We start from the raw sequence: 26,682 nt of genomic DNA on the forward strand, positions 1-26,682 counted from the left end.
ACCCCCTCCTACCAGCACATCACCCCTGTTCTTCAGGAACTTCACTGGCTCCCTGTGAAATTCTGGATAATTTTCAAACTTCTTCTGCTCACCTTCAAGGCCATTCATAACCTCGCTCCTTCTTACCTTTCTGACCTGTTAACCACCACCTGTTCTGCCCGTTCACTTCGTTCTTCTTCTTCTATCCAGCTTACTGTACCTTCCTTCCACCTCACCACCATGGGAAGCAGAGCTTTCAGCTGCTCTGCTCCCAGGCTGTGGAGCTCTCTGCCCCCAGAAATAAGAAATATTGGTTCTCTCCCCCAGTTTAAATCCCAACTCAAAACTCATCTGTTCAAATCTGCATATTCACTGTGAATCCACTGTTTGTTCATTTTATCTTGTGCTTTTATTTTATTGTTCTTATTCTGCCATTGTTTTACTAAGTGTTTTATCCTATTGTAAAGTGTCCTTGGGTGACTTGAAAGGTGCTCATAAATAAAATTTATTATTATCATTATTATTATTATTATTATTTTGATCCCTTACACTGTGCCCTCCACAGCTTTGACATGGTCAGCAAACTTTTGCAGGGAGCAAACACCAAATTCTCTTTCCAGCTGACCCAAATGGCCCAAGAGTCTCACTTTTCCAAACCTGAAGGCAGTACCTCACTTTGAGGATGAGCAAGATTAAGAGCATGCTTATCCAGTATTCACGGTGTTGTACACAGTAAAACCCAGGAGGTGTTATGCATGTTTCTATCATGCTATCACATGCTGGCCCAGAGCATGTTTAAAACACAGGATTTTCAATACTATATACATTACATAATCTTCACTCATCACATGCCCTAGTCACAAGATTTATCTCCCTCTTCTGCTCCCCAAAGAAATGAAAAGAAGTTGAAGGATCTGCTTGGTTTGAGATAGACACATGTAGGATGTCTCTGTTAGTCCTTTTGTTTAGTGGTTTGAGCTGTTATATTGAGCCCAGCTGGTCTGGCTGTCAACTCAGGTTATATTTGTGCTGAATCAGATGGGAAAAATGAGTGTGCCAAACTCATTAGGCTCTGTAAATAGCCAGAACCCAAAGTACGGTCTAATGGCGGTTGGTTAGTTACAAAGTCTTTGTTCTTGCACAGAAGGGGATCAGAAGATTTTCTGTGCTTTTTTTAAAAAAAACTTCTATCTTGAATGAAGCATGCGTGGCAGAGACCCAATCATGGAAACAGCTATACCAATACACACAGGCACATTCACAGCTGCATATCACATAATCACACACAAGCTTATTTACACACACAACTGTGGATGTGTGTGTAAATAAGTATATATCTATATAGCTATATCTCTCTATCTCTCTCTATCTCTCTCTATATATATCTTGTAGCTACATGCACAGACACAAGCCACATAAAGGCTAATGAACGCACTTCTACAACAGTGCACAGTATATATCCAAACGTAAGTATGTTTACATTCTTTGAGGGTAACTGGAACAGCATGCAGGCATTAGATAGGTGAAGACGCATGAAGTTGTGGCTCCCAGCTCTGACTGATTCAGTTGCATCTGTTGTCAGCTTCATCACGCCTGTCACCACTGTGAGGGTCACACACCACGCAGGAGTTGTTTAATGAATGGGCAACATTAAGTGATATTTACAGTGCAGCAGGTAAAGGGGAGGAGGTACGCTGCTAATAGCTAATAGCCAACAACTGGTATGTTAAAATGTTCTGGTTGGATCTTGTGCTTTTTCTTTGTCTAATATTTTTATTAACCGTGGACCAATGCACAAAAAGACATCCATCATGCCAGAGTTAACTGTTAGCTAATTTACATCTGCAGTCTCCACAGGTGCACGCAATGCAAACATTAAACACTAACCCTTAAATGCATCACCATTTCATAAACACACAATTATCTGTACAAGCATAAAAAGCTCTCTAATTAAAGAGAAAAATTATGAATTAAGTAATAGGAGCATCTGAAGAACTCCAAATTTTGGGGGAAGAATAGAGATATCACTTTCTAAACTGGCTTCTCCAAGAATGTAAATGGACTGATTCTTATAGAGCGCTTTTCTACTCTCCCGGAGTACTCAAAGTGCTCTATACAACATGCCACATTCACCCAATTTCACAAGCACTTTCATTATAGATAATGCTTTCTAAATACATTCACACACATTCATACGCTGATGGATGCATCGGAGAGCAACTTGGGGTTAGTATCTTGCCCAAGGATACTTGATATGCAGACTGGAGGAGCCAGGAATCGAACTGCCAACCTTCCGATCAGTAGATGACCTGCTCTACCTCCTGAGTTACAGCCAACCCTAATGTCAGTGTGCAGAAAAAATACTGGCATTCTAACAAACCATGAGCTGAATCATGAACTAGAACTAACACATACTGAACAGTCCTGAAGGTACTGTTCTCCTGGTAGATAGAGTGAGGTCTATAGGTCTCAGATCACTACTGGCGATTATTCTGTTTTGCATCAGTATTGGATTCTTCAGTTAAAAATTCAAGTTTCTGACAACAGAAACTCAGAGACTGTTAGAATATCTTAGAATATGTTTGCTTTACTTTTTACTTTAATGACAACACCAGATGAGTAGCATGGACTTCTCAAAAAGCTTCTTCCAGCCTTGTGCGGGTCTTCTTTCTGTCTGATGTACTCTGACAGCTCTTTGGTCTTGCTCATGGTGGTGGAGAGGTTGGAATGGAAGAAATTGATTCTGTGGACAGGTGTGCTTTGTACACAAAATTCCTAAAGAATTATTGATTGTAATCTGTGGGAGGCAGGGATTAAATACTGAGTTTCCTCACTAATATGCAAATCAATTCATAACTTTTATGTAATGTGTTTCTGGATTTTTGATTGAACTTTAGTTCAATCAAAATCCAGAAATGAGACAGAATGGTGATGGTGATATCCATTCCAGGGAAACAAGACAGCTTCCACAAACAGTGGGTGTGCAACATTCTCTTTTTTCTCTTAGCCTCAAAATATTACATAGTATACCTTTAAAAAACATTCAGATAATTACAATTAATAATAAAGTTTTGAATCACTTGTATATAGTCATATATAACTATAATGCCAAAACTAAATAGTCACTCAATATTGTAGTAGAACTACAATTATTAGTAAGAGAAGTAGGGTAACGCTGGGCTGAGATGATCTGGAATGGTGCTCCGCCACCTTCTGGCTGAAACCTGTCCGAGCTGTCATAGGGTGAGAGGTGGGCTGCACCTCGGAAAGGTAATTAGTCTGTTCCGGGCCTGAAAGAGAAGACAATCATTTACAGTCACATTCACACCTATCACTCATTAAGTTAACATGACTCTAGGAAGAAGCTGGAGAATCGAGCCATACACAGGGAGAACTACAGCAGGTGTGGTTTCGTTTCATGGTTTTGTTACAAGATCTCACTTACAGTGTAAAACACCTTGAGATGATTGTGATCCGTCGCTACATAATTAAAATAATAAATTTTTTGAAGATTTTGACTTCATATCTGTTCACATTTTGTGGTTTCTCAGCCCTTTTTTATATTTTTCTGTCTCTCTCTGTCTTACACACACAAACACACACACACACACGCACACACGCATGCACGCACACACACAGAGACAGGGGCTTAAGGGTGCCATGTAACAAGCTTGCGCTCTTCAGATAAGCCTATTTAGCAAGTGCTGGTCTAATTGAATTACTGTGCTGCAGACAGTTTGTGTGACTGTGTGTGTGTATTTTTTACTCTGACGCAAGGCATCAGAGCACAACGTCGACTTGGCCTGTTTTGGTGTCAAACTGGAATGTAATTTGTGTCTCTCAGAGATCTTGACTGTAGGAGGGAGAGATGGAGCCGGGACTGCATCTGTTTTCCATCCTACATCTGCTCATCCTTTCTCCTCCCATCCTTTTCTGTCCATTTCTATTTCTAAATCAGGCCTCTCCTGTTTGGGAACTGGTGGTTTTTCATCATGAACTACTGCCCTGACTTAAGACATACTTACATAAATCTTTACTGTAAAAGCTGTACATGTGTGGTTACATAATTTCATTTTACAAAAATTATATGTGGTGGATTCAGTATTTTAATTTAATAATAGTGGCAACAAAACCCCCCCAAACCACTGGTATTACATTACTGACTATGGTCCAGATTATTGTAAAAATCAGTTTTGTGAATTTCAATGTTTTTTTGTAGTGTACTTTAACGATTCAGACTATCTTCGTTGAAGTCCGCTGTCTCTGGACCATTCTTTCCAAAGAATGCTGTCAACTAGACTTTCATTTTTTTAATATTACTAAGAAAGAGAAAATAGCTCATTACCACTTAATTTCTCCCTGTTTCTTCTTATCCAGACACTTCTCCTATTTCTGTTTGTCGCCATCATTACAATCTCCTTGAAATTAATATAGGTTTCTCAGATTTCCATCATTTCTTCAGAATTTTTTACAAAAGGTTGTTTTCAATGAAGCCTAATTTTCTAAAGTAGTACAGTAATTTATTTCCTGCCTCTGTCACTTTTTCGAATTCTGTTGCCTGTAAATAGGCAAAGCTATTAGCCTAGGAGCAGGTAGAGTAAGATCACTTAACTGTTGTGATTTATGTACACCTACTGGATATTTCATTACATCCTTCTGGCTAAATTGCAGCAAAAGGATTTGTTGCTTTTAAATCACAGCAGGCGATTTAGGAAATGAGAAAGGCCTCTTTTTGTCATTATTCATCTGTTAATGGTCCCAGAGTTAAACAGAATCAATCCCCAACAATGGCTCATCTTGATTAACATTACTATTGAGAGTGATATCCCATAAATTTATCAGTTTCACTACAAATTTAGACATTTTCCCCTGATGTAGCTCAAGTTGGCTGTTTATCATACTTTCCACAGGTTACACTTGTTTATCAGGGACTGTAGTGTTTCTAGTTCTGCTAATCTCTCTCTGTGTCTTTCTCTCTCTCTCTCTCTCTGTCAGTGTGTATGTGTGCTTCATCAAGTGAAATCACAGCAGTTTTGTTGGGCTCAGCTGACCTGGGCTCACATTACTGTGCATAGGCAGAAAATAGCCTATCTTCACAGAAAGCTCAGAGTGTATACACAGACAAACACATCACCATCTAGTTAGTGCCAAGGGAGCACATAATATATTACCCTACTGCTGCTGCTAGTAACAAACACAAGCTATGTACTTGTGGATACCTGCACCGTTTGAGCTGTCACTAAAACAAATGTGGGCATAAACACATTCAGAGATGGTCTGAACATCTGAACTACTTAAGTATATCTCGCTGTTACGTAAAAAGCCACATGTGACATTTGAACATTGGAAGTACCCTCCATATTAAATAAGTGTTACGATCAAAAATGTTTAGTTGGCCATTTGTCAGTAATATTAAAGCGAGGAGGGGGGCTGACTTTTTCAATCATTAAACTTATAGTCTAGTTCCATAGTGCCAAGTTTTGTGGTATTATAGGTGTTTAAAAATTACTACTATGGTTACTATTAAATAGACTGATGCCTGTAGCATCCCAGTACTAGAGACTAGCTTGTTGGCTTGTGAGTATCATTCATGGAGAAAATTAATGCCTTTATATAGACTAAACTGACATATAACCACTCAAAGCAGTGAGTACTGACATTCAGCACAGACACATGGACATTAATCTACAAAGAAAGGTCTGCTATTGCTAGCCCGCCAACTGTTAGCAGACCCCACAAGTTAATCTGACATTGCTGTGTACAGGGCTCTATGTAGTGCATTTCAGTGTAATTTAAAATCAAATCAGATGTTATCAAATAATGTTATTAAAGATTTTAAATGGCTGTAAAATATAAAATATTTATATGTGTAATAGTTAATGGATGTGCAGCAGGTTTAAGTGATCAAAGATAGAGATGGAAATGTACAAGTGAGTGAAGCGCGTGTGTTGAGTGTCAGAGTGAAGAAAATGAGAGCGAGAGAGAAAGAGAAAAGTGGACAGCTGGAGGAAAGTTAGTGAATCACAAAGTGCAAAGTAGGAGGACGTGGAGGCACCTATATAGATCATGAATAGTGGAAAGGCAGTAGGTCCAGATTACATACCTGCTGAGGTATGGAGATGTGTGCTTTTTAATTAGATTGTTTAATCCTATTCTGGTGAGTGGAAGGATTTCTGAGAAATGGAGAAGAGTATACTGGTACCGATTTTCAAGAGCAACAGTGCTGTACAGAGCTATACATACCATGAAGATATCGGAAAGTTGTTGAAGCTAGGTTAAGCAGAGAGGTGATGATCAGTGAGCAGCAGTATGACTTCATGCAAAGAAGGAGCACTACAGATGTTTGCTTTTAATAGCAAACTGTGTACCCCAATAAATTTGACACCTACATTACTGATAATGCCACTTGACTGTCAGGAATTTAGCCCAAGATTTAGGTGTGCTATAGTAGCAAAATGCTTACATTCTGGCCTGTATACTTTTTTGTAGCATACTGTGATGATAATATATATGCTGTACTTTGTTATGTGAAGCTGAGAAAAACATATCTGGAACAAGAGGCTCCATCTTTTTTTCCTCATTAGTGTCCATTCTTGCTGAGAGATACTACAGCAGCTCTATATTTTTGGTATTTCTTTGATCTGGTTTATCTTCACTGCTAGTGTATTTATAACAGAGTAGTAGATTCTTGAAATAATGAAAGCACAAATGTGTATAGTCCATATTGTAGTTGCCGTTGGTCACAAAGAATGCTATAAATAATCTGAAATTATGATTGATATAAGGATTTTGTAGCTGATTTTTCTCCTGTGATGCCTCTGGGTCAGGGTTTAGCTGCATTATGAGCCCCCATTAATAATGCTTTAGTGCACTGAAGAAGATGATCACAATGCTAAATCCCTCAATAATCAAATAATTCCCATCCATCAGCAATGGGATTTAATTTAAGTGCCTCTGAGACAGCAGGTCCCTCTGCCATCATAACAATGATTGCTCTAAATCATGTTGCATTGCATGACATTGACTTTTGGCTCTCTAAAATGATGGGACAAACACTAAGAACCAGTTAAAGATAAGAGGCTGATTGTTCCACATGAAACACAATTATTGCTTTCATGTCAAGGACATTACTGTGCTTGGTTCTTCTGAAATCTGGATATCTAGTTGGAATATATCACGAAGAGCTGACGAGGCCTGTGTTAGTGATTGGGAAACAAATGAAGTATTGTTTTAATTTGACTCTAGAGGACACAGTCCTTACAATTCAATTCAATTCAATTTTATTTATACAGCGCCAAATCAAAACAACAGTCACTTCAGGGCGCTTTATATTGTAAGGTGGACCCTACAATAATACATACAGATAAAAACTCAACAATCATATGACCTCCTATGAGCAAGCACTTTGGCGACAGTGGGAAGGAAAAACTCCCTTTGAACAGGAAGAAACCGGCAGAACCAGGCTCAGGGAGGGGCGGCCATCTGCTGTGCACCATCATCATAGCATAGCAACATAGCAGCATCAACAGAGATTAAAACTAAAACATAGAGGAAAATACTTGGAAAACTGAGAAAAATAGAACCTGCTGTGTATAACTTCTACATGTAAAGGCCTGGTTATTTCTGCAGAAATGGCCTAACAAAGACATTATCTTGAATTATTTCCAGAATTACTCTTGAGGAACTTGGCAAAAGAGATGAAGGAATAAAATTGGCACTAATTTCATATTAGAGCTAATGGTACTTTTAATTATTTTGTAAATATTCCATTCTAGCCTGGGATGTTTGATTTCAAAATTTGACGTAACATTTGTTACTACGAGGATGAAACCTACATCTGATCGTCTGTCATCTCCACAGAGAGAGAAAACACATACATAGGGTGGAGATGAGTGGTATGTTTGGATGAAGATTCAGCAAGCCAAAATGAAGGGAGATTTCACTGCCTCAATCTGAATTCCTTCTTTGGGGGGAAAGGGAAGGGAATGGGAAGTTTGGAATGGACAGTCAGTGCAAGCTAAGCCTCTACAATCTGCCCAATTTAGTGTTTGTGTGTGTAAGAGCAGTCTGTCATCTGTCGTCAATCCAAACGTCTCATCACTGAGATGTTTGGATTGAGTCTCATTGAATAAAAACTGTCTGACGACTAACTAGTGCATGACGCATGCTGACAGACTGACGCAGGCTGTGAGTATTTACCTTGGTGATGTGTCATAAGAGCTGTGTGCCAAGCTGAAGGTCGCTGTGCTGTTCATGATCACTGTGAGTAACTGGGTAAAACAAACATGCATCTATACCTTCTTCCAATTACTTCCTATTCATTCTTTGTAGAAATTACACTAGTCTTTCATTAAGTGTTTCACACATATAAATATTTTTTTCTTACTGGTAAATACAGCTAATGTAGATTTATGATCTTGACTACAACTTTATTGACATTCTTTATTGCTTTCATACTGGTGATCAAGTATCTCTATGCTTTCAGCTGGGAGCAATACCAGGCTGCAGTACATGAAAAATTATTTCACTTAGTATTATGTGTTAATCTGACTATCATATTGCTCATTAACTGAATTCCAGGTTCCACCCCATTCTATCTTCTGCCTGTCTTCCACCAGTCTTCGCCTTACCGATGCACAACAAAGTCTTTCAACCACAAAGAATGAAAAAAGTTTATTAGGGGACAGACTAGGGGTGGGCGATATAAACGATATACGATAGAAACGATATAAATTTGGCCAGTGATAGAGATTTTGACTATATCGCTCTATCGCGATAGCGCATGTTGATTATGTCATCAAGCTGCGCCTGTTTTGGTCGAAAGCATCGCAGCGGCTAAAACCATTATCATCTGCAAATTATGGCGGGCGACAGTCACAGCAAAGAGATGAAGCACTTTTGAAATATGGGAAAAGCCAAAAACTGCGCTTCCTCCACTTCCGTAACATTGATTCATTAATGTTGAATTCTCTCGCAGCTGTTCTATTCCCATGTTGTTGCAGTATATTAATAACTAACCTCGTATTGTGGATGAATAATCTCAATTGTTCTCCTGACTGAAGTTTGGCCCGTGTACAGCATCCTGCTATGCGATTGCATTTGTCCTTGACCACCAGAATCCCTCACGTTAACTTTTATGGAGTGGAAAAAAAGTTGCCGTTCATCCTCCAGCTTCACTCTGCTAATGTATCATGTGCTAACATGGCTGTGTCGCTAGCAATCACGTAGCACAACATTATATACCAGGTAGTCCAACTTCAGTAACCCTGCAAACGCCACTGCTGTTTAGTTTTCTGTCTTCATTTATGTTGGAAGTGGTAGCAGAGCTAATTCGTTTCAAAAATCTCTCAGTCAGAACATGGTATGAAATGTTTAGGTGTAAACTAGCGAGCTAACTTCCTGTTAACTTCTAACTCTGTTAAATTTAATAAATTCTGTTTTCATGGATGCATGGATGTAAAACTTAATTGTTACACCCGATAAAGCAGCAACGTTGATGATTTAATTAAAGATGAAAGAATTTAGACCATTTTTAACTCTTAGTGTTCGTTTGACTTTGGGACCTGAAATGGACAGAGTTTTGGACCCAGATTACTCCGCGAAGCTCCTCACTACGGCAGCCATAATGCTCTGACAATCCATCAAGCAGTGCGGCTTACCAAAGTTGTACTAAAACATTTTTTAACAGATTTCTGCATGCCAAAATCAGTTCGAGGTCAGTAAGCACAACCAGAATTCATACATAAGGAACACTCTCAATTTTTGAGAAAATTAAAGGATTTTAAGTGTGCCTTATAGTGCGGAAAATACGTTATACAGAAGAAAAGAATATATCGTGATATATATCGTTACCGCACATGCTTCAAATTATATCACAATATGAATTTTAGGCCATATCGCCCAGCCCTAGGACAGACCATCTCTAAAAATGCACTGTTACCTTAAATTCAATTTTAAAACCAGGCTAACAGAGAAACACCCACCCTTTGTTTCTTCATCTCTGGTTTTGAGATGATGAATCAGTGCACAAGCATTGCAAATTTCTTCCAATCTCATTAGTTTGTTTGCACTGTTTTGTGGAGGGAGCGAGTGCAGGGAATTGTATGCACATCTGGGCATGTTAAATGCAGATATGCTAACATGAAACTACAGTGGGGTTAGTGATGATATAGTGATAATAATAATATTAACTATCTAGACTGGTAAAATATGCTTGAATGCTGTGATTGCCATCCATTGTCCATTGACACAACCCTACTGTATTACAGTCTCAACTTGAATAATGAAGGACTTTCATTTGAAACTTGTGAGAATAATCCGTTTTTGGAAACAGAAACTGTTCCGCATGGAAAACTGCCAAAATAAAACAAAAAAGTGCAAACAGACTAATGAGATTGGAAGAAATCTGCAATGCTTGTGTTTACGGCTAAGCAAAAGAACAAGTGCTTCAGAGTCTCAAGTTTGAGAAACAGGGAAGAAACAGATTTTGAATAATTCTGTTTTGCTAAGATATTCAAGGTCCTAAGAAATACATTGGAAGTGTGCATATTTCATGAATATGATGGTAATTCTGTGCTTTTTTCACTTTTACTCATTACTAAGTATTATGTTAAGTAAAATGTTTTTCTGCACTTAACTGAATGTTTTAAATATCAAGGGGAAAAAGTCAAGATCAAGCTAATTCAAGTTGTGGGTCTTAATAATATCTCTCCATATATTTTCATTGTTTTAAAATTCACAAATCAAGAGAAAGGACTTTGGCTGTGTCCATATTGTGAACAAATCATACACATATATGCTTCTAATGTTTTTAATATAGATGTACTGGAACATGATATAAACATCTTTTCCGCCACATACTCTGGCGGTAAAGAATTTGCTGTCACCTCTAGTCCACTCAGATATTCATGCAAAAGCACAGTGTATTTCCCTGTGACTGGCAGCCACTGAATAAATGCTGCATGTATAGAAACAGTGTGACTTTGTGCATGATGTCTGGATAGTACTAGAACTGGAGCCTGGCTGAAGTGTCAAAGCAGTGGCTGTGTGGAGGCAAGCGCACCTTTTTCACTTCTCTTTTTTGCTGTCAGTCAATTCCTCTTGTGTATCATTCAGTACAGATGAATAAGCTGCATTCAAAATCAAATAGAGCCTGTTGAAAACAACTGTTATTTCTTTCACAAACAGGTGCAACCACTTATGTGAATCCTACAAGCTGAGCTTAAAAAGAACTTCCCTAGTATTAGGTTAAATTAACACGTAATCCTCAGTGATAAACCCTAAAGAGCCCAAGTGTCCTTTTTTGTTGCTAGGGAACTGCGGAGTTAGCTGTGAAACCTGCATTCATATGGCTGCTTAGTTACAGGAAAGGTTGTGGAGTTAACATAACTCAACATCACATAGCTTTACCTCAGTATAACTGTTTTTGGCTTGTTTTCAGTAAAAAAAAAAAAAAAAAGAATGTTTAAGTAAAGTACAGGAACCTAAAAATTCAACTGATGTACCACCTCTGTCTAAAGCAAGAAAATAATTTAATCACTACTTAAACTGACATATAATTAAATTGAATAACATAATCCAAGCAAAAACCCCAAGATGGTTAGGGTTATTTGTTATTTATAATACTAGTTTTTTGTTGTAATGTTTTTTTTACCTGCCTATTGCGCACTTTCCAACCAGCCTGTATTAGCAGGCTGCATTAGCTCGGGACAACTAGCATGCCTATAGCATCAATGCAGAGAAAGCAAGTAAGCCAGTGCTGAGCTTGTGATGACACTCTTATTTTCTGCTGTCTCTGTGCGATCATAGTTTATGTTCCACTGATGCATTTTTGCCTTAATGTGACTCAATCCAAATAAGCCTGTTTACAGTTTTTCACTACACAAAAGACAAAAACTGATATGGAAGCAATTTTTCAGGAAAGGCTTATGAAGTCAAAGTAATAAGAAAAAGAGAGGAAGTGGTGTACAGTCCTGTGTGGATTTCAGTATCCACTAGGATACATTTCCCACATTATGCATATGTAAGCAGTTTTCTGTAAGAATCTATAGACCAGTGATGTTCTACTGTTACAGCAGCACTTTTCACGCAGCCTACTTAAGATTGAACTCTTATATGTTTTTTCAGCCTTTTATTACTTTTCTGTTTTCTGTGATTGGTAACGAGATGGAGCAGATGGGCATTGGGCCTGCTTTGATTGATAGATACCCTGACACATGGAAGTGTGGTCAACTTGTGTCTGCTGAGCCTCACCTTTGCTAACTGGACCTCTTGACAGTGTTTGTGGTGTGAATGCCTTTTGGAACCAATAATATGGTTATACAGGGTGGGCAATTTATATGGATACACCGTAATAAAATGGGAATGGTTGGTGATATTAAAGTCCTGTTTGTGGCACATTAGTATATGTGAGGGGGCAAACTCCTCAAGATGGGTGGTGACCATGGTGGCCATTTAGAAGTCGGCCATCTTGGATACAACTTTTGTTTTTTCAATAGGAAGAGGGCCATGTGACACATCAAACTTATTGGTAATGTCACAAGAAAAACAATGGTGTGCTTGGTTTCAACGTAACTTTATTCTTTCATGAGTTATTTACAAGTTTCTGACCACTTATAAAATGTGTTCAATGTGCTGCCCATTGTGTTGGATTGTCAATGCAACCCTCTTCTCCCACTCTTCACACACTGATAGCAACACTGCAGGAGAAATGCCAGCACAGGCATCCAGTATCCGTAGTTTCAGGTGCTGCACATCTCGTATCTTCACACCATAGACAATTGCCTTCAGATGACCCCAAAGATAAAAGTCTAAGGGGGTCAGATCGGGAGACCTTGGGGGCCATTCAACTGGCCCACGAAGACCAATCCACTTTCCAGGAAACTGTTCATCTAGGAATGCTAGAACCTGGCACCCATAATGTGGTGGTGCACCATCTTGCTGGAAAAACTCAGGGAACGTGCCAGCTTCAGTGCACAAAGAGGGAAACACATCATCATGTAGCAATTTCAAATATCCAGTGGCCTTGAGGTTTCCATTGATGAAGAATGGACCCACTATCGTTGTACCCCATATACCACACCAAACCATGACTTTTGTTGTTCCAACAGTCTTGGAGGGATCCATCCAATGTGGGTTAGTGTCAGACCAATAGCGGTGGTTTTGTTTGTTAACTTCACCATTCACATAAAAGTTTGCCTCATCACTGAACAAAATCTTCTGCGTGAACTGAGGGTCCTGTTCCAATTTTTGTTTTGCCCATTCTGCAAATTCTGTGCGCCGATCTGGGTCATCCTCGTTGAGATGCTGCAGTAGCTGGAGTTTGTAAGGATGCCATTTGTGAGTAGCTAATATCCGCCAAAGGGATGTTCAACTAATGCCACTCTCCAGTGACATGCGGGGAGTGCTACGCTGTGGGCTCTTGCTGAATGAAGCTAGGACAGCCACTGATGTTTCTTCATTAGTGACAGTTTTCTTGCGTCCACATTTTGGCAAATCCAACACTGAACCAGTTTCACAAAACTTAGCAAGCAGTTTGCTAACTGTAGCATGGGAGATGGATGGTCTCATAGGGTGTCTTGCATTGAAATCTGCTGCAATGACCCGGTTGCTGCGTTCACCAGATATCAACACAATTTCAATCCGCTCCTCATGTGTTAACCTCTTTGACATGTCAATGGCTGTGAACAAAGAGAAACTTGTAAATAACTCATGAAAGAATAAAGTTACGTTGAAACCAAGCACACCATTGTTTTTCTTGTGACATTACCAATAAGTTTGATGTGTCACATGGCCCTCTTCCTATTGAAAAAACAAAAGTTGTATCCAAAATGGCCGACTTCTAAATGGCCACCATGGTCACCACCCATCTTGAGGAGTTTGCTCCCTCACATATACTAATGTGCCACAAACAGCACTTTAACATCACCAACCATTCCCATTTTATTACGGTGTATCCATATAAATGGCCCACCCTGTAGTATAACAGTTTGTTATTAACTTTTGTTGATTTAATGTTTATGAGTTATGATATGAGTTTTTGATAACCTAAGACTATACACATTGTCCAAGTATGACACTTTCTAAAGCTATCCTCGGCAAGAGGCCTGTTCACCTCTATGTAAATAACATCTCACAATTTATTGCAAGATTTGAATTCTTTACTGTTTCCCCTGTTTGCTACTGTTTTGTGCAAAAATAGGCTTTCAACTCCTTTTAGTTAATTATCCTAAATATCCTCTTGTATCATTAGTTGTATATGCATTAGTCCATTTGTTTCACCTCTAAAATTTATCATTAAGCCTGAACACACATAAAAAATTAATATATTGAAGAATTAAATATGCATATGGGGTTTTTTCTTTCTTTAGAATTAAAGGCAGGGAAAATTGCTTGAATGCAAAATCACCTGACGGATGCCACCACATCTCAGTTTGAATTTTCCCTGATTCAAAATGAGTAAATACTCAAGGTACAGCATGAGATGATTTCAGCTAGTGTACTGCATGCCTGGCGTCCTTCGCTATTTGTTTTTAAACTTCAACTATTAAGATTGCTTGTTAGCATATTGTTGGCACAAATTGTTTTTAAAGATGTTGAAAACAGCTTGAAAAAAGACAGAAAAGGAAAAATGAAATAAAGAGGCTAGCGTTGTCAGGTAATACAGTTTACTCCCTCAGCTGGTATTCATCCAGTAGCCCAAATTTCAAATTTCATTTCTTGTAAATGATGTTTGTGTTTCCCAGTATTTGACTGTGTTTGTGGTTGTAGCGAATGTGTGTACGACAGGAGGCACACCAGTGAAGTCTTAAATACAATAGAATACAAATTAGTACTGGAAGAGCTTTAGCTTCACTGCAGCTCTGATCTGCAGTTAGTGATAGTATTTCTTCTGACTTGGTTGCAGTTGGGGTTCTTTCTATGATGCACTGAGCATTTCTTATCAGCTCACCTCTTTTCACTGCCATTGCACTCAAATCTCAATATGCCATAGTATGTGTTTTGTCCTGTGCTCTCCTTTTTCCTCTCTCTTTCTCCTCAGTAGTTGTTAGCCTGGCTCTGCTGGCTATTGCTTCCTGTTAAAACTGAATTCTTCTCAATTCTCAAGTTCTCATAGGGCAAACACTATGAAAAAGCACTTGAATCACTGGGATTCTCTCACTGACATTTTCCTTACAATACAAGCATCTTAATCCAGATACTGTTTTGAATTATTGCTATGTGAATAAAACTGGATTGAACTGAAATGAAAAAAGTTGATGGTTTGGGATTTCCATAACAGCAACCTGATCAGCCTACTGGTAGGAAAACAGGAGTTACTCATCAGCAGCAACCGAACTTTCAACAGAAAAGTGAGAGATTTGTCCATTTGTAAATGAAGGTGTTTTTTTCTTATATGAATGAAAGAAAATATAGTTTGTTAAATATCGGCTGACCCAAGTTAAATCTGTGGGTGGTAAATATGATAAATATGTTGGTTACTCTTCAACTACATCAAGTAGAAGAATAACCATAGTAACCATAATTGAACTCCATAGTTCAGATTCAACAGTGCATATTTGAAGAGGTGTAGCTTTTAGCGTTTACGTTTTGCACATATTGCATACTGATACATACTGCATCTCTGTATGGTTCTCCAGCTGCACCGTGGCACACAAACAGGCACTTTACATTCAAATTCAAATTCAAATTGTATTTGTCACACACACACAACCATACACAGTATGACATGAGGTGAAATGTTTATTGCTGTGCAATGCCCAATCATTAAATGACAGTAAGAATTGACAGTAATATTTACAGATTTACAGATCACTACAAAAATTTACAGATTTTATTAATAAAAAGAAATTATAAATTATAAGACGCATGCAAAAAGAAAAACCAGAGTGCATGTGGAGATGTGATGTGTGTGGGAGAGTTCAGTCCTACACCTGGTTCAGGGCCCGAATAGCCTGGGGGAAGATGCTTCTTCTTCAGGGTCATTAATATGGCCAAAAAAATCCTCGGACATCCTCTTCTCTCCCTGAAGGACCTGTACAGCACTCGCTGTCTCAAAGGGGCACGCGGCATCTTACTGCACACACCCAGGAGTGTTTAAGCTGCTGCCGTCTAGCAGGAGAATCAGGTTGCTGAGGTCGTGGACAAGCAGACTCAAGGACAGCTTTTAGAACAGGGCAATAACCCCAATCAATGCTAACAGCTGACCTGATTGGCTACTTCCCTGGACTTTGTGGGGGGCAATCATGTGGAATAAACATTCATTCTTTAATTTATTATTCATACCTTTTTTGCACTTTTTATCCTCTTTAAAGTTTACTGTTTTGTGTTTTGGTGTGTTTAGCTGTGCTTAGTGCCGATATGGGACAATTTTGCAATTTCGTTATCATATCTTATATTTCAAACACACAAACATGCGAGTGGTATCAATCTCCTCATCTTAGTCTTGGAAACCAAATGAGGATGCATCAGTTTAAAACTGTTGAACTATTAGCTTAATCTTTGATAGTTGCTAAGCAACTATAGGCTAAATAGCTTACTTGATTACCTTCAAATTATAACAAATGTAGATTCAGTCATCTAGATTTAGCTCATGGGGGTTATTTGCTTTTGTTATTTGCATGTAAAATTTGATTTGTTGTTTTGCATGGGTGGAGTTGATTTCCCAGATGTAAACATGCTTGACACTGGAATGAATTTAGCTGTTCATCTACAGCATCTCCCTTATGCATTTTATGATGCAGGCAGACAGACCTCCTCTATTTTCACATAAAAACCTTGCCGGTACAGGTTTACTATATATTACACAGAATATTGGGACCTCTTTTATTAGAAAGTGTGTCAGGAAAGTGAAAAGGCCTGGGAACATTTAGCTGGAAACTTCATTAAGGGTTGAACTGAAGGTCTGTTGGATGATGGGATGGCACAATTCAGTGAAATCACGAGTTCACACAAAAATGTGTAATTTTATACACATACAATGGTGAGGCACACAGGCAGGTCAGCAAAGTGATGGCAAAGTTCAACAGAAGCTGGGAGCTTGCTTTTGCATGTGCAAGTTCAATTTATGTGTGTAGCTTGTGTAATTGAAAGTTTGCAAATGTGCTTGTGTGCGCATGTGTGTATGTGTGTGAGATCAGAGGTCCTGTGTTAAGGACAGGCCTGCTAAGTAGGCCAACAGCTGCTTCCCTGGCAATTCATCTCCAGTCAGCTTTGAAGCCTGCTTTTTCCTCTTATTATTTCAAACCAGGCACATTCGACATATTAATTGAGCTTTCTTTTGTATTCTGGTACACTGACCATTGCGCACATCATTTTTACTTGCCGCACTTTTACACAAACACATTTAACATCCCTTTGTAGATACAAGCATCTGAGAAACACAAGTGACCAGGTGTTAGTTCCAAGGTTGGTTTATCTATTGTGTATTCAAATAAATGCAACATATTCACCACCTGCTTGTGCATGTGTGTGTGCTAGCGTGGGTGTTTATAATTGCACATTGCAGAAATTACAAACGCTGCTGCTCTGTCCCTCTACCACCTATCGGATGTGTGTGTGTTTTTGTGCCCTTTGATGGTGGACAAAAGACCAGTTCTCCCTTGATCACTCATTTCTTCTCTCTCTTTGCTCTTGTTCTTTTCTAACTCATTTTTCCATCTCTTCTTAACAAAAATGGAAAAATAAACTACAGAGTAAAATACTGAACAGTGGCACAAACACGTGCACACACACTATCCCTCTTTTTGTCCATCACTCTTCATGGCGCACGCAGCGAAGTGCATTCAAGTGAAGCAGAGCACACAGCTGTGAACCAGCCCAGGGGCTTGTCCTCTCTCTCTTTCTCCCTTTCTGTGTATGTCTGTGTGTCTTGACAGCTTGGACCACTGGGACACAACCAGAGGTGTAAACAGGTCAACATGAGAATGAGGGCACTCTCAGTGCACGAGAAACAATCAGAGAGTAGCACCGTTGATTCAAAGAACTGTCTGTGCTTGCTGTTTAATTAGAATATTCAGCATCTTCACACACACGGGTACACACAAACTGAGTGGTTAATCTGTGTTAGAGTTGATAGATGACCACAGTCAGCGGTCAGCCTTTCTTCCTCCCTACAGCTGCTGTGCCACATGCTCACTTGGAGTGGTGAAGCACATGCAGCAGGCCTCCAGTGTAAGCATGGTAAACTGCCGGAAACACTGGTTATATAATCACAGCATGTGTTCACTGTCACTGTGGTCTGGGCAAAATCTGCTGTTTACACAGCACAAACACATCTGCATTTGGTCGTCTTCTCTGTCAGTATTCCACCTGCACTGTCCAGCTTTGATGAGTGTAGCAGCACTAAGAGTTTTGGTTCAACAGCTGTTTAACCCGAGTCCACTTAATATATGAACATCCTCCCACATACCTCATCGATTACTGTTAACCTCATGTGAGCTGTATATGTGGTTAGTTTTACGGGTGATTTACGAAAGTTGCTGAAACGGTTTTCTGAACACAGGCACAGCTGGTTCATTTCAATATCAAGCTGGGCCAGTCACAAAAATCTGTAATGTGCAGTCTTATCACTGCACTCTCCTTGTAAATACAGTACTTAAAAAAAAACAACAATTTTTACAGCAAAACCCAGTTTGTACTGGCACAGCGTGTTACTAAATCAAGCCCTTAATCTCCAAGAGAACACTGGTCACCCATCTAAGGTTTGGGTTGGATGTGGGGTTTTCAAATTTATAACAGTTTGGAATTCTGGAAAAAGCATTTAATGGTAAAACTTGAAGAGAGACGTCATTTGAACTACAGTATCTTCTACAGTATCTTCTAGTTTCTGATAATATATCTCTTTTTAAATGTAAAGGCAGGTTTACATTTAGTGTCCATCATTTGGTAAATGGTATATGGTCTGTATCTGTATAGCGCTTTACTTGGTCCTAAGGACCCCAAAGCGCTTTACACTATACACAGTCATCCACCCATTCACACACACATTCACACACTGGTGATGGCAGCTACATTGTAGCCACAGCCGCCCTGGGGCGCACTGACAGAGGCGAGGCTGCCAGACACTGGCGCCACCGGGCTCTCTGACCACCACCAGTAGGCAATGGGTGAAGTGTCTTGCCCGAGGACACAACGACCGAGACTGTCGGAGCCGGGGCTCGAACCGGCAACCTTTCTTGTATGTAACTAAAGCTACAAGTAACTAATGTAAATGAAAATTCCCTGGCATTTATATATCAATGAGCGCAATGTTTTGTTTGAGGTCTAGGAAGTCTTCTTTTAACCTCTTCAGACAGAGCTGACTTCTTTGTCTCGGACAACTTCCCTCTATGACAACAACATAAGATTCACGAGTGATTTGGTTAATAGTTTTTCCTTTTTCCTCCTCCTCAGTGTAATTATGTGTGTGGTAGACAGTGACAATATTTGGCATGGCTGGCTCTGTTCCTGACTGACTGGCACGTATTTGAGTACCAGAAACACAATTAGTCACAACTCAAGACAGGGGTGAGAACCAGTTTTTGCAGTCATTATATCACTGAGTAATTTATTGCTGACTGTGGAAGAATAGCGTGACTCTTACCTGTATGTATTCAAAATTGAAAAGAGAACGAAGGAGGATTGACATCAAGGGAAAACACTCATCATTGAGGCAATTCAGTGTGAGAAGATACATTTTTTCACTGTGTGTGCATGTGTGTACAACAATTACTAATTTTAACTAAGAGTATCCAGTTTCTGATGATTTCTGCTGGTTTATTTTTACAGCTCTGATATCTGCTGGCTGCTGCACCAACTCATGTAGGAGTGTTAAACTTTGGGACAGGTGAGTCCCTGGAATTGTTATCTTTTATATGTTATATCTGAACTTTTTATATTATTTTATATTATTTCATATTTAGAAGATATGGTTAAATCACTATGTGGTGGAGCTGTTTTTAACATAAAAGTCCGGTGTGCAAAATACTTTTGAGTGCTAAGACTTTATCACAAGTGACCTTAATGCGGAAAAAGTTTTGTGATCTTTATTTATTTATTTCAGTTATCTTAACTGTCATTATATCAAATGAACAGGTTTGTGAGTAACTATGTACCAGTCTGATGTTTCCAGTTCCAGTGTGTTGGAACACAGATCAACACAGATCTCCCAATACTACAGTGCCAATACCAGTGTTCAATTTCTCATAATCATTTATCAGATCATTTGCAAGGCAACACCAGACTTGACATAAACATTGCTTCCCTTACTTTGTCATTTAAAATGTAACATAAAATATAATCCGAACATATACATTTGGTAAACAGGTGTTTAGTAATTAACTAACAAATGATAAAATCAAACGATTAAAGAAAAAAAAGTTTAGCTCAGTTTACGAGTTGATGTAGGCAGTTAACATGTACAGTCAAATTAGCTCCACCTTTCCCTGCTCTCAGGCTGAGTGAATGACTGATTTTCTTGTCCTTTGATTGTGCTTGGATAAATAATTCTTAAATAAATAAAAATTAAAAATAAATAAATAAAAATAAATAAAACTACTGATATAATTCTAATAGCCTAGGGTTGGAATAAGGGTAGAAATAAGTCATCACAAATGATGACTTACACATACCAGGATAATATTTATATTTGATAAGAACATATTATTTTACTTAAGTGAAATGATATGCAAGTGTTACACCAAATATAACAAGAGTGAGAACAAGCAAGACGATTTCACAGGAAAGCATTGCTATTAAGACAGAATTAGTCTGAAGTTCAGTTGAAATACTGGATTTGTAAATTATTATCTACAAGGGTATATAATGAAAAAAAAAAGTCCAGTATCAATTCCAGAAATGATCAAATTTGGCAACGCCTTTTAATTTATTCAGTCGGTAATATGTGAAAACCCAATAAATTCAGAGAGAACAGAGAATGTAAATCATCTTTAGGTTATGAAAATTTGGAAAAACATGGAGTAGGTAACACCTTTGGTAGTTGGAAGTGCTGACATAAGAAGCCATCTTGGGCAATGGATAGTGTAGGAAAAGGCAAATTGTGTGTGTGTGAGAGGTCAGCCTTGTGTAATCCCTGCTTTAATGCATCAACTGAGTGATGGGACTTGGTTAATATTTAATGTTGAAGAAGTTCCTAATGGATGAATAAATCAACCTTCATCTTTACCTGGAGTTGACAGATTTCTGCATTCTGAACCCAGAAGCTACACACACACACACACACACACACAAATGACAGCACGTTTTTTGTTTCTTTCCTGTCTTTCAGCTTCGATGCTTCCTTACCATGACATGCCTCTTGATGAGATGCTGCTGTGACAACATGCACCCCAGAGACAGCAGAAGGGGCAAGAGGATCGATACATAACCGGTCGCATAAATGATCAGGCCAATCAAAACTTCGCAGTGAACAGCGACAACAAGCAGACATAAATACTCTCTCTGCCTTTTCTGCGGTTGCTGCTACTGATGCTGCTATGCATTTACTGAGGACCACCAGAAAAAACGAATGTCATTGTTCAGATGGGCGAAGATTTGTCCCTGCATTGCCAAAAGGAAGAGAAGAAAACAAAACAACTGAGAATCTGCGGTTGCCAATTATAAAGCCCTACCTCTTTGGAAAGACAGAGCCCTTATGGATAAATTAAGTTATATATCAAGAGTAGTTGTTCCTGCTAACTGTCTCTTCGCTGTCACACCTGTGAGCATTTGAAAATTAAAATGTGTGAAAACGCAGTTTTAGGTAATGGTAACTACTTTTACAAAGTAATTGTGGATCTGGAATTGAAGCACAAAGTTTACTTTAACCTCTCAACATCTGTTAGATTACCAGTGACAAGTTTGCGTTAGTATTAGGTTCATGTCTACTTTTTATATTGAATTGTAACCAATTGAAAATCTTAAAACTGTTAGACCAACATGCATGTAAAAGAACTGATTTGAAAAGCAACATTTTCTAGTTTATGAAACTATGCTTGTTTAGCATGTGGCTTAAACTTAATTATAACCTTTTCCTCATTTGGTTCACCTGGTGGATGTTAGGAGGTTAACATTTTTTGTGGATAAATTTGATAGTTTTGGCCATAATTGTCAGAAATTATATTTCTATTCACTACAGAATTTCTCAAGATGTAAGACAAGAAACTAATTTGACAATTGGCAGTCACAAAGGATGGGACAAGCCACTTTCGTTTTTGAGTTTTAGCTAGTTGTTACTACATACATCTACTGAGGCATGACCACAGTGTGCAGTATTAGAGCCAACCATGTACAGGCCCTGACTACAAAATATATAGAAAAACATATGTACCTATGATTATATACACACATGTAATGAAGAATACACATAAAACACTAAAAATACATATCACTACAAAAAATAGTGGATTAAAGCAAATATGGATTAAAAAAATACATCATCATAACATCAACACACAGGTGATGGGGACAAAATATGGTCTCTGGTAGGGGCCCCAAAATGTGATTGTAAACATGCTTTTGTTCCTACACAATGAGTATTAAATATATATACACACATGCACACACAGTCATGTGTTTAACTCTTTCAGTAAGTTACATTAATTTCCTGTGGATTTGCTCTAAATGTACCCATTCTGCCTTTCCTTTGCTTTTGTTACAATTGTGGATGCATATATTAAATACATATATGTTTTATATAATGAGGTCAGTGAATGAACAAATATCTCAAAACGTCTTGATGCAATCATCCAGGTAAGTAAATCTCCAAAAGTTTATTCTGTTCATCTGGACGTAGCGTTTTGTGGGAGAAACGTTTTGTCACTCATCCAAGTGACTTCTTCAGTCTCAGCTGACTGCAGGTTTCCCCAATCTTAACCCAGGAACACTGGTTAGAGCGCAGAGTCAAGGAAGCCATTTACGTGAAAAGGGAAAGACCATCTCTGAATCGAGGAGGGGGCTTAAGGGTACAGCTTTCGCCATCTTACAATGCTGTGATTGCAGCCATTCCCCAACTCTCTGTGAGTGGTACTCATGGCCATTGATCAGTGGTCTTTGATCAGTGGGTTTTGGTCAGTGGTTGTTGATCAACGGTCATGAGAATTTGTATAATTAAGATTAAGGAACTGACCTCCCAGCCCATTGTTCCTTCAGTGTGCTGGTTTCAGTCATTATGCAAATGTACTGTTTATAAGATTGGGGAAACCTGCAGTCAGCTGAGACTGAAGAAGTCACTTGGATGAGTGATGAAACATTTCTCTCACAAAACACTACGTCCAGATGAACAGAATCAACTTTTGGAGAAATATCTCAAAAGCTCAGTGTTCAGACTGAATTTTTTTTTTAACTTTCACTTTTTCTCTACTTCTGGCCACCACAGGTGCCATTCAAACTCATTTCTCTAAAGGAATACAATCTTTAAAAGGGTTTAAGGCCCCATTCACACGCGCCCAGAGAACGTTTGGAAGCCGCTGGCAATCACCGGTCGATATGAAAAGACGTGTTTTCCTGACCAGTTGGTGAGCGGTTGTGGAAGTTGCTGATTGTTGCTAGCCCTAGAGACTGGCCAGTGACTTTGTGGCAACCGTTACCCATAGTTTTCATGGAAGCTGCTGACTTGTCTGCAAAAACTCACCAACTACTTGTTCATCTGTAGTGAAACTGTGAAAAAAGCAGCTCAAATTGGAAACACAAACCATTTACCTTCAAATATAAAAGATGGATGTAGGTCTTAGTTTCTAAAGTCCCATCTTGAAGCATCAAGGTAAAGAGTTTTTCAATTGCCATCTTAGTATTCTGAAACCACATTTGAAAAGATAGACAGGTCTGATTTTGAAACCCCATATCAATTCAATTCAATTTTATTTATACAGCGCCAAATCACAAAAGTGCCTCAAGGGAATTTATATTGTAAGGTAGACCCAACAATAATACCTACAGAGAAAAACCCAACAATCAAATGACCCCCTATGAGCAAGGACTTTGGTGACAGTGGGAAGGAAAACTCCCTTTGAACAGGAAGAAACCTCTGGCAGAACCAGGCTCAGGGAGGGGCGGGGCCATCTGCCGCGACTGGTTGGGGAGAGAGAAGGAAAACAGGATAAATCATTCAGCATACCCCAAATAATTCTCTTCCCTAAAACACAGCATGACTAAGATTTACCAAATTTACTTATTTTATTTATTTTTAGTTTGACCCCAAAATGAGTGGAAAAGCCTTTACAGCAGAAAAGCCTTTAAAAATCTGAGGGCTGTAGACTTTCGAAGGAGACTACGTCTTTTTTAACCACAGGTTTGGCTCTATGGTGGACATTAAAAAGAAATGCAGGTTTAGGCACTTGCATGCTGGCTTCACCTTTCAGACCCAGCACCTACATCCATCTTTTATACTGTCAAAAAAAATAGTTCAAAAAAAATATGGAGCTGGAGATTAGCATAATAGGTCACTTTCAACAATAACCACTACTAGCCTAATCCTGACCTACAACAAACTTTAACCTAAATTTGGTCTTTCCCTTGTTTTTTCACATAATTCACTGGTGCAAACAAAATTATATCTCTGCAAAATGTTATACAAGTACAGTAATTGTTACAAAAATAGTGGTCAAAACTATGAAACAAAAATTCATCTTGTAATAGATTTTTAATTTAAAAAAATCCACATCAAATTCCAGATTCCTCTTACTATATTTGGAAGTATTGTTGAATTTTTGTGAAATAAAGTTCTTGCTTAATAATGAGACATTTATTCAAAGGGTTACTGTGAGAATAGGATGTCAGGGATCGAGGGGATATATGTTTAAATATTTTCTTGTTTAGTTTCTGCTCCTTATTCAGCTTTGTGTCAAGATGTGTTCATATACCAACAACGTCATGTACTCTAAACCTTGTGTCAACATCAAATCATATATGTAGCTGTGTGTGCTTTTTGTTTTCCACACCTCTGGGTTTTATGGATAACAGGCTTGAGCAATGTTTTCTCATTGGATGGGAAGAAACTCAGGCATGAAAATTACTACTATCAGACACTGTTTTCAGTTAAAACACTAGAAAAATTTGTCAACTTAAAATTTTAACTGGTGTGTTTTCTTAGCTTTAAAGACATTTTAAGACTTTTAGACTTTTCAGATGTCAGTTAACCACAGGATATACTGATATCAGTCCCCCCCCCCCCCCCCCCCCCCCCAAAAATTGTGAAGGGATTAACTACTATGGGTTGGTAAATATAAAAGCCAAGCTTTGTTTATTATATCAATTTTTAAAGTTGTTGGGGTTTCAATGTCACTTGCTCCTTGTCCCTTTTCCCCGTTTTATTACACATGTCCTTTTTTGGAAGGACACACTAAAGAACAGATTATAGAATTTTGAATAATGCAGCCATTCTTTACTGTTCTTAACTGTTCACTGTTCCGTTAGCAATTTCATAGTAGCATCTTGTACATCCTAGCACTTAACACATATGTTCCAGACTGTACTGATTTAAGTACAGACTCTCTCGCCCCCGATGATACCTTACTTTATTTATAAACTCTCTGTTTTTGCTCAACATGAAATACAAAAAGCAATTGAAACTATTTGAAGTTTTTACCACTACTTTCATTTGCCCATTGGTAGCTAAAATGCACACAATCAAAGGTTTCAGAGTACCAGAAATGCTTCTGATTTCACTTTAGGGCAGAACTGAACCATTGTTTTCTACTGTTTGCTTCTTACTATCTGTTTTCTTGTTACTGCTCAGATGTGTGGAAAACATTTTACTTGGTGCATACCTAATGACTCACAGTAATATCGACATACAGACATCCACACACATACAGTTATCCAAACTCTATTCTGTATAACCTCTTCACCCTGAGTGTCTAGATTTGTTGAAAGGTTAACAAGGCAGAAAATACTACTATATTATCAAAGACCTTGTTTGTTTTTAAAAAGTCAAGAGTAGTAAATCTACTTAGTTTTATAAATATATAGGTTATTATTTTTGACTTCTTGGTATTATAAAACTACTTATTCTATTCAGAGACATATGTAAAAGCTAATAAAGTGACTTTATGTAAAAATGACTCAGTTGAGTTAGAATTGGTGGATTCACACACACACACACACACACGATTAAGCAACTAAAAGCCAATTGAAGTATAGAGTATAGAGTTGTAAACAACTATTGGATTAATGGTTGAGTAATTAGTGCCAATTTTATGGACAACCATCTTTTTCAGGTGGTGAATAAAGGTTGAGTAATAATACCCACAAATGAGATCTCATTCTATTTAGAACAGGCCATTCCTAAGCTACAGACACTGAGTGGTAAGCTCAACTGCGTTGATTCATTCTGAGGACAAAATGCAAACTTGGAGCAGGAAAAGCCTTTTCCAGCAGAGCGTCCAAAAGTAACATGCTGCTTTGTTTCAGTAGATGCTACATATAGCAAATTTTGTAGGAGCACAATTTGCTACTACCCCATTAAAAACTTGCACCGTGTGCACACTATGACATTATTTATTTACTCATTTAATTAGAACATTAGTATACAGTACATGTATTTGTACATGTGCATGCTCTTGCATGCAAGGAGAAGAGACTGAGTTCAATGACTGACAGTGAAAATGGTTCCCAATTACTTATTGGCTTGGAATGAAAAGTGCATATGTATCATGTCAAGTATGATATGTATCATATCATATCAAATTCTCAGTTATCCACCTCTTGGTGGTCTCAGGAGCGTTGAAG

The 26,682-nt window shown here is 38.4% G+C and overlaps 1 protein-coding gene across 2 annotated transcripts in view; it reads left to right on the plus strand.

Moving 5' to 3' along the window:
* Positions 1–26,015, plus strand: part of LOC146374504 (uncharacterized) — a 36,811-nt gene extending 10,796 nt beyond the window's left edge. For both annotated transcript variants that reach the window (XR_014801960.1, XM_084948454.1), the window contains exons 3-4: positions 19,747–19,804; positions 21,245–26,015. Coding sequence is in view for 1 of the 2 variants with exons in the window: in XM_084948454.1 (XP_084804580.1) it covers positions 19,747–19,804; positions 21,245–21,266 (80 nt within the window). In the remaining variant the exon portion in view is untranslated. The remainder of the gene's footprint in view (positions 1–19,746; positions 19,805–21,244) is intronic.
* Positions 26,016–26,682: the final 667 nt, after the last annotated feature.

Source organism: Perissodus microlepis, chromosome 13, assembly GCF_051167445.1.
Source record: "Perissodus microlepis isolate ML-2025 ecotype Zambia chromosome 13, ASM5116744v1, whole genome shotgun sequence".
Taxonomy (NCBI): domain Eukaryota; kingdom Metazoa; phylum Chordata; class Actinopteri; order Cichliformes; family Cichlidae; genus Perissodus; species Perissodus microlepis.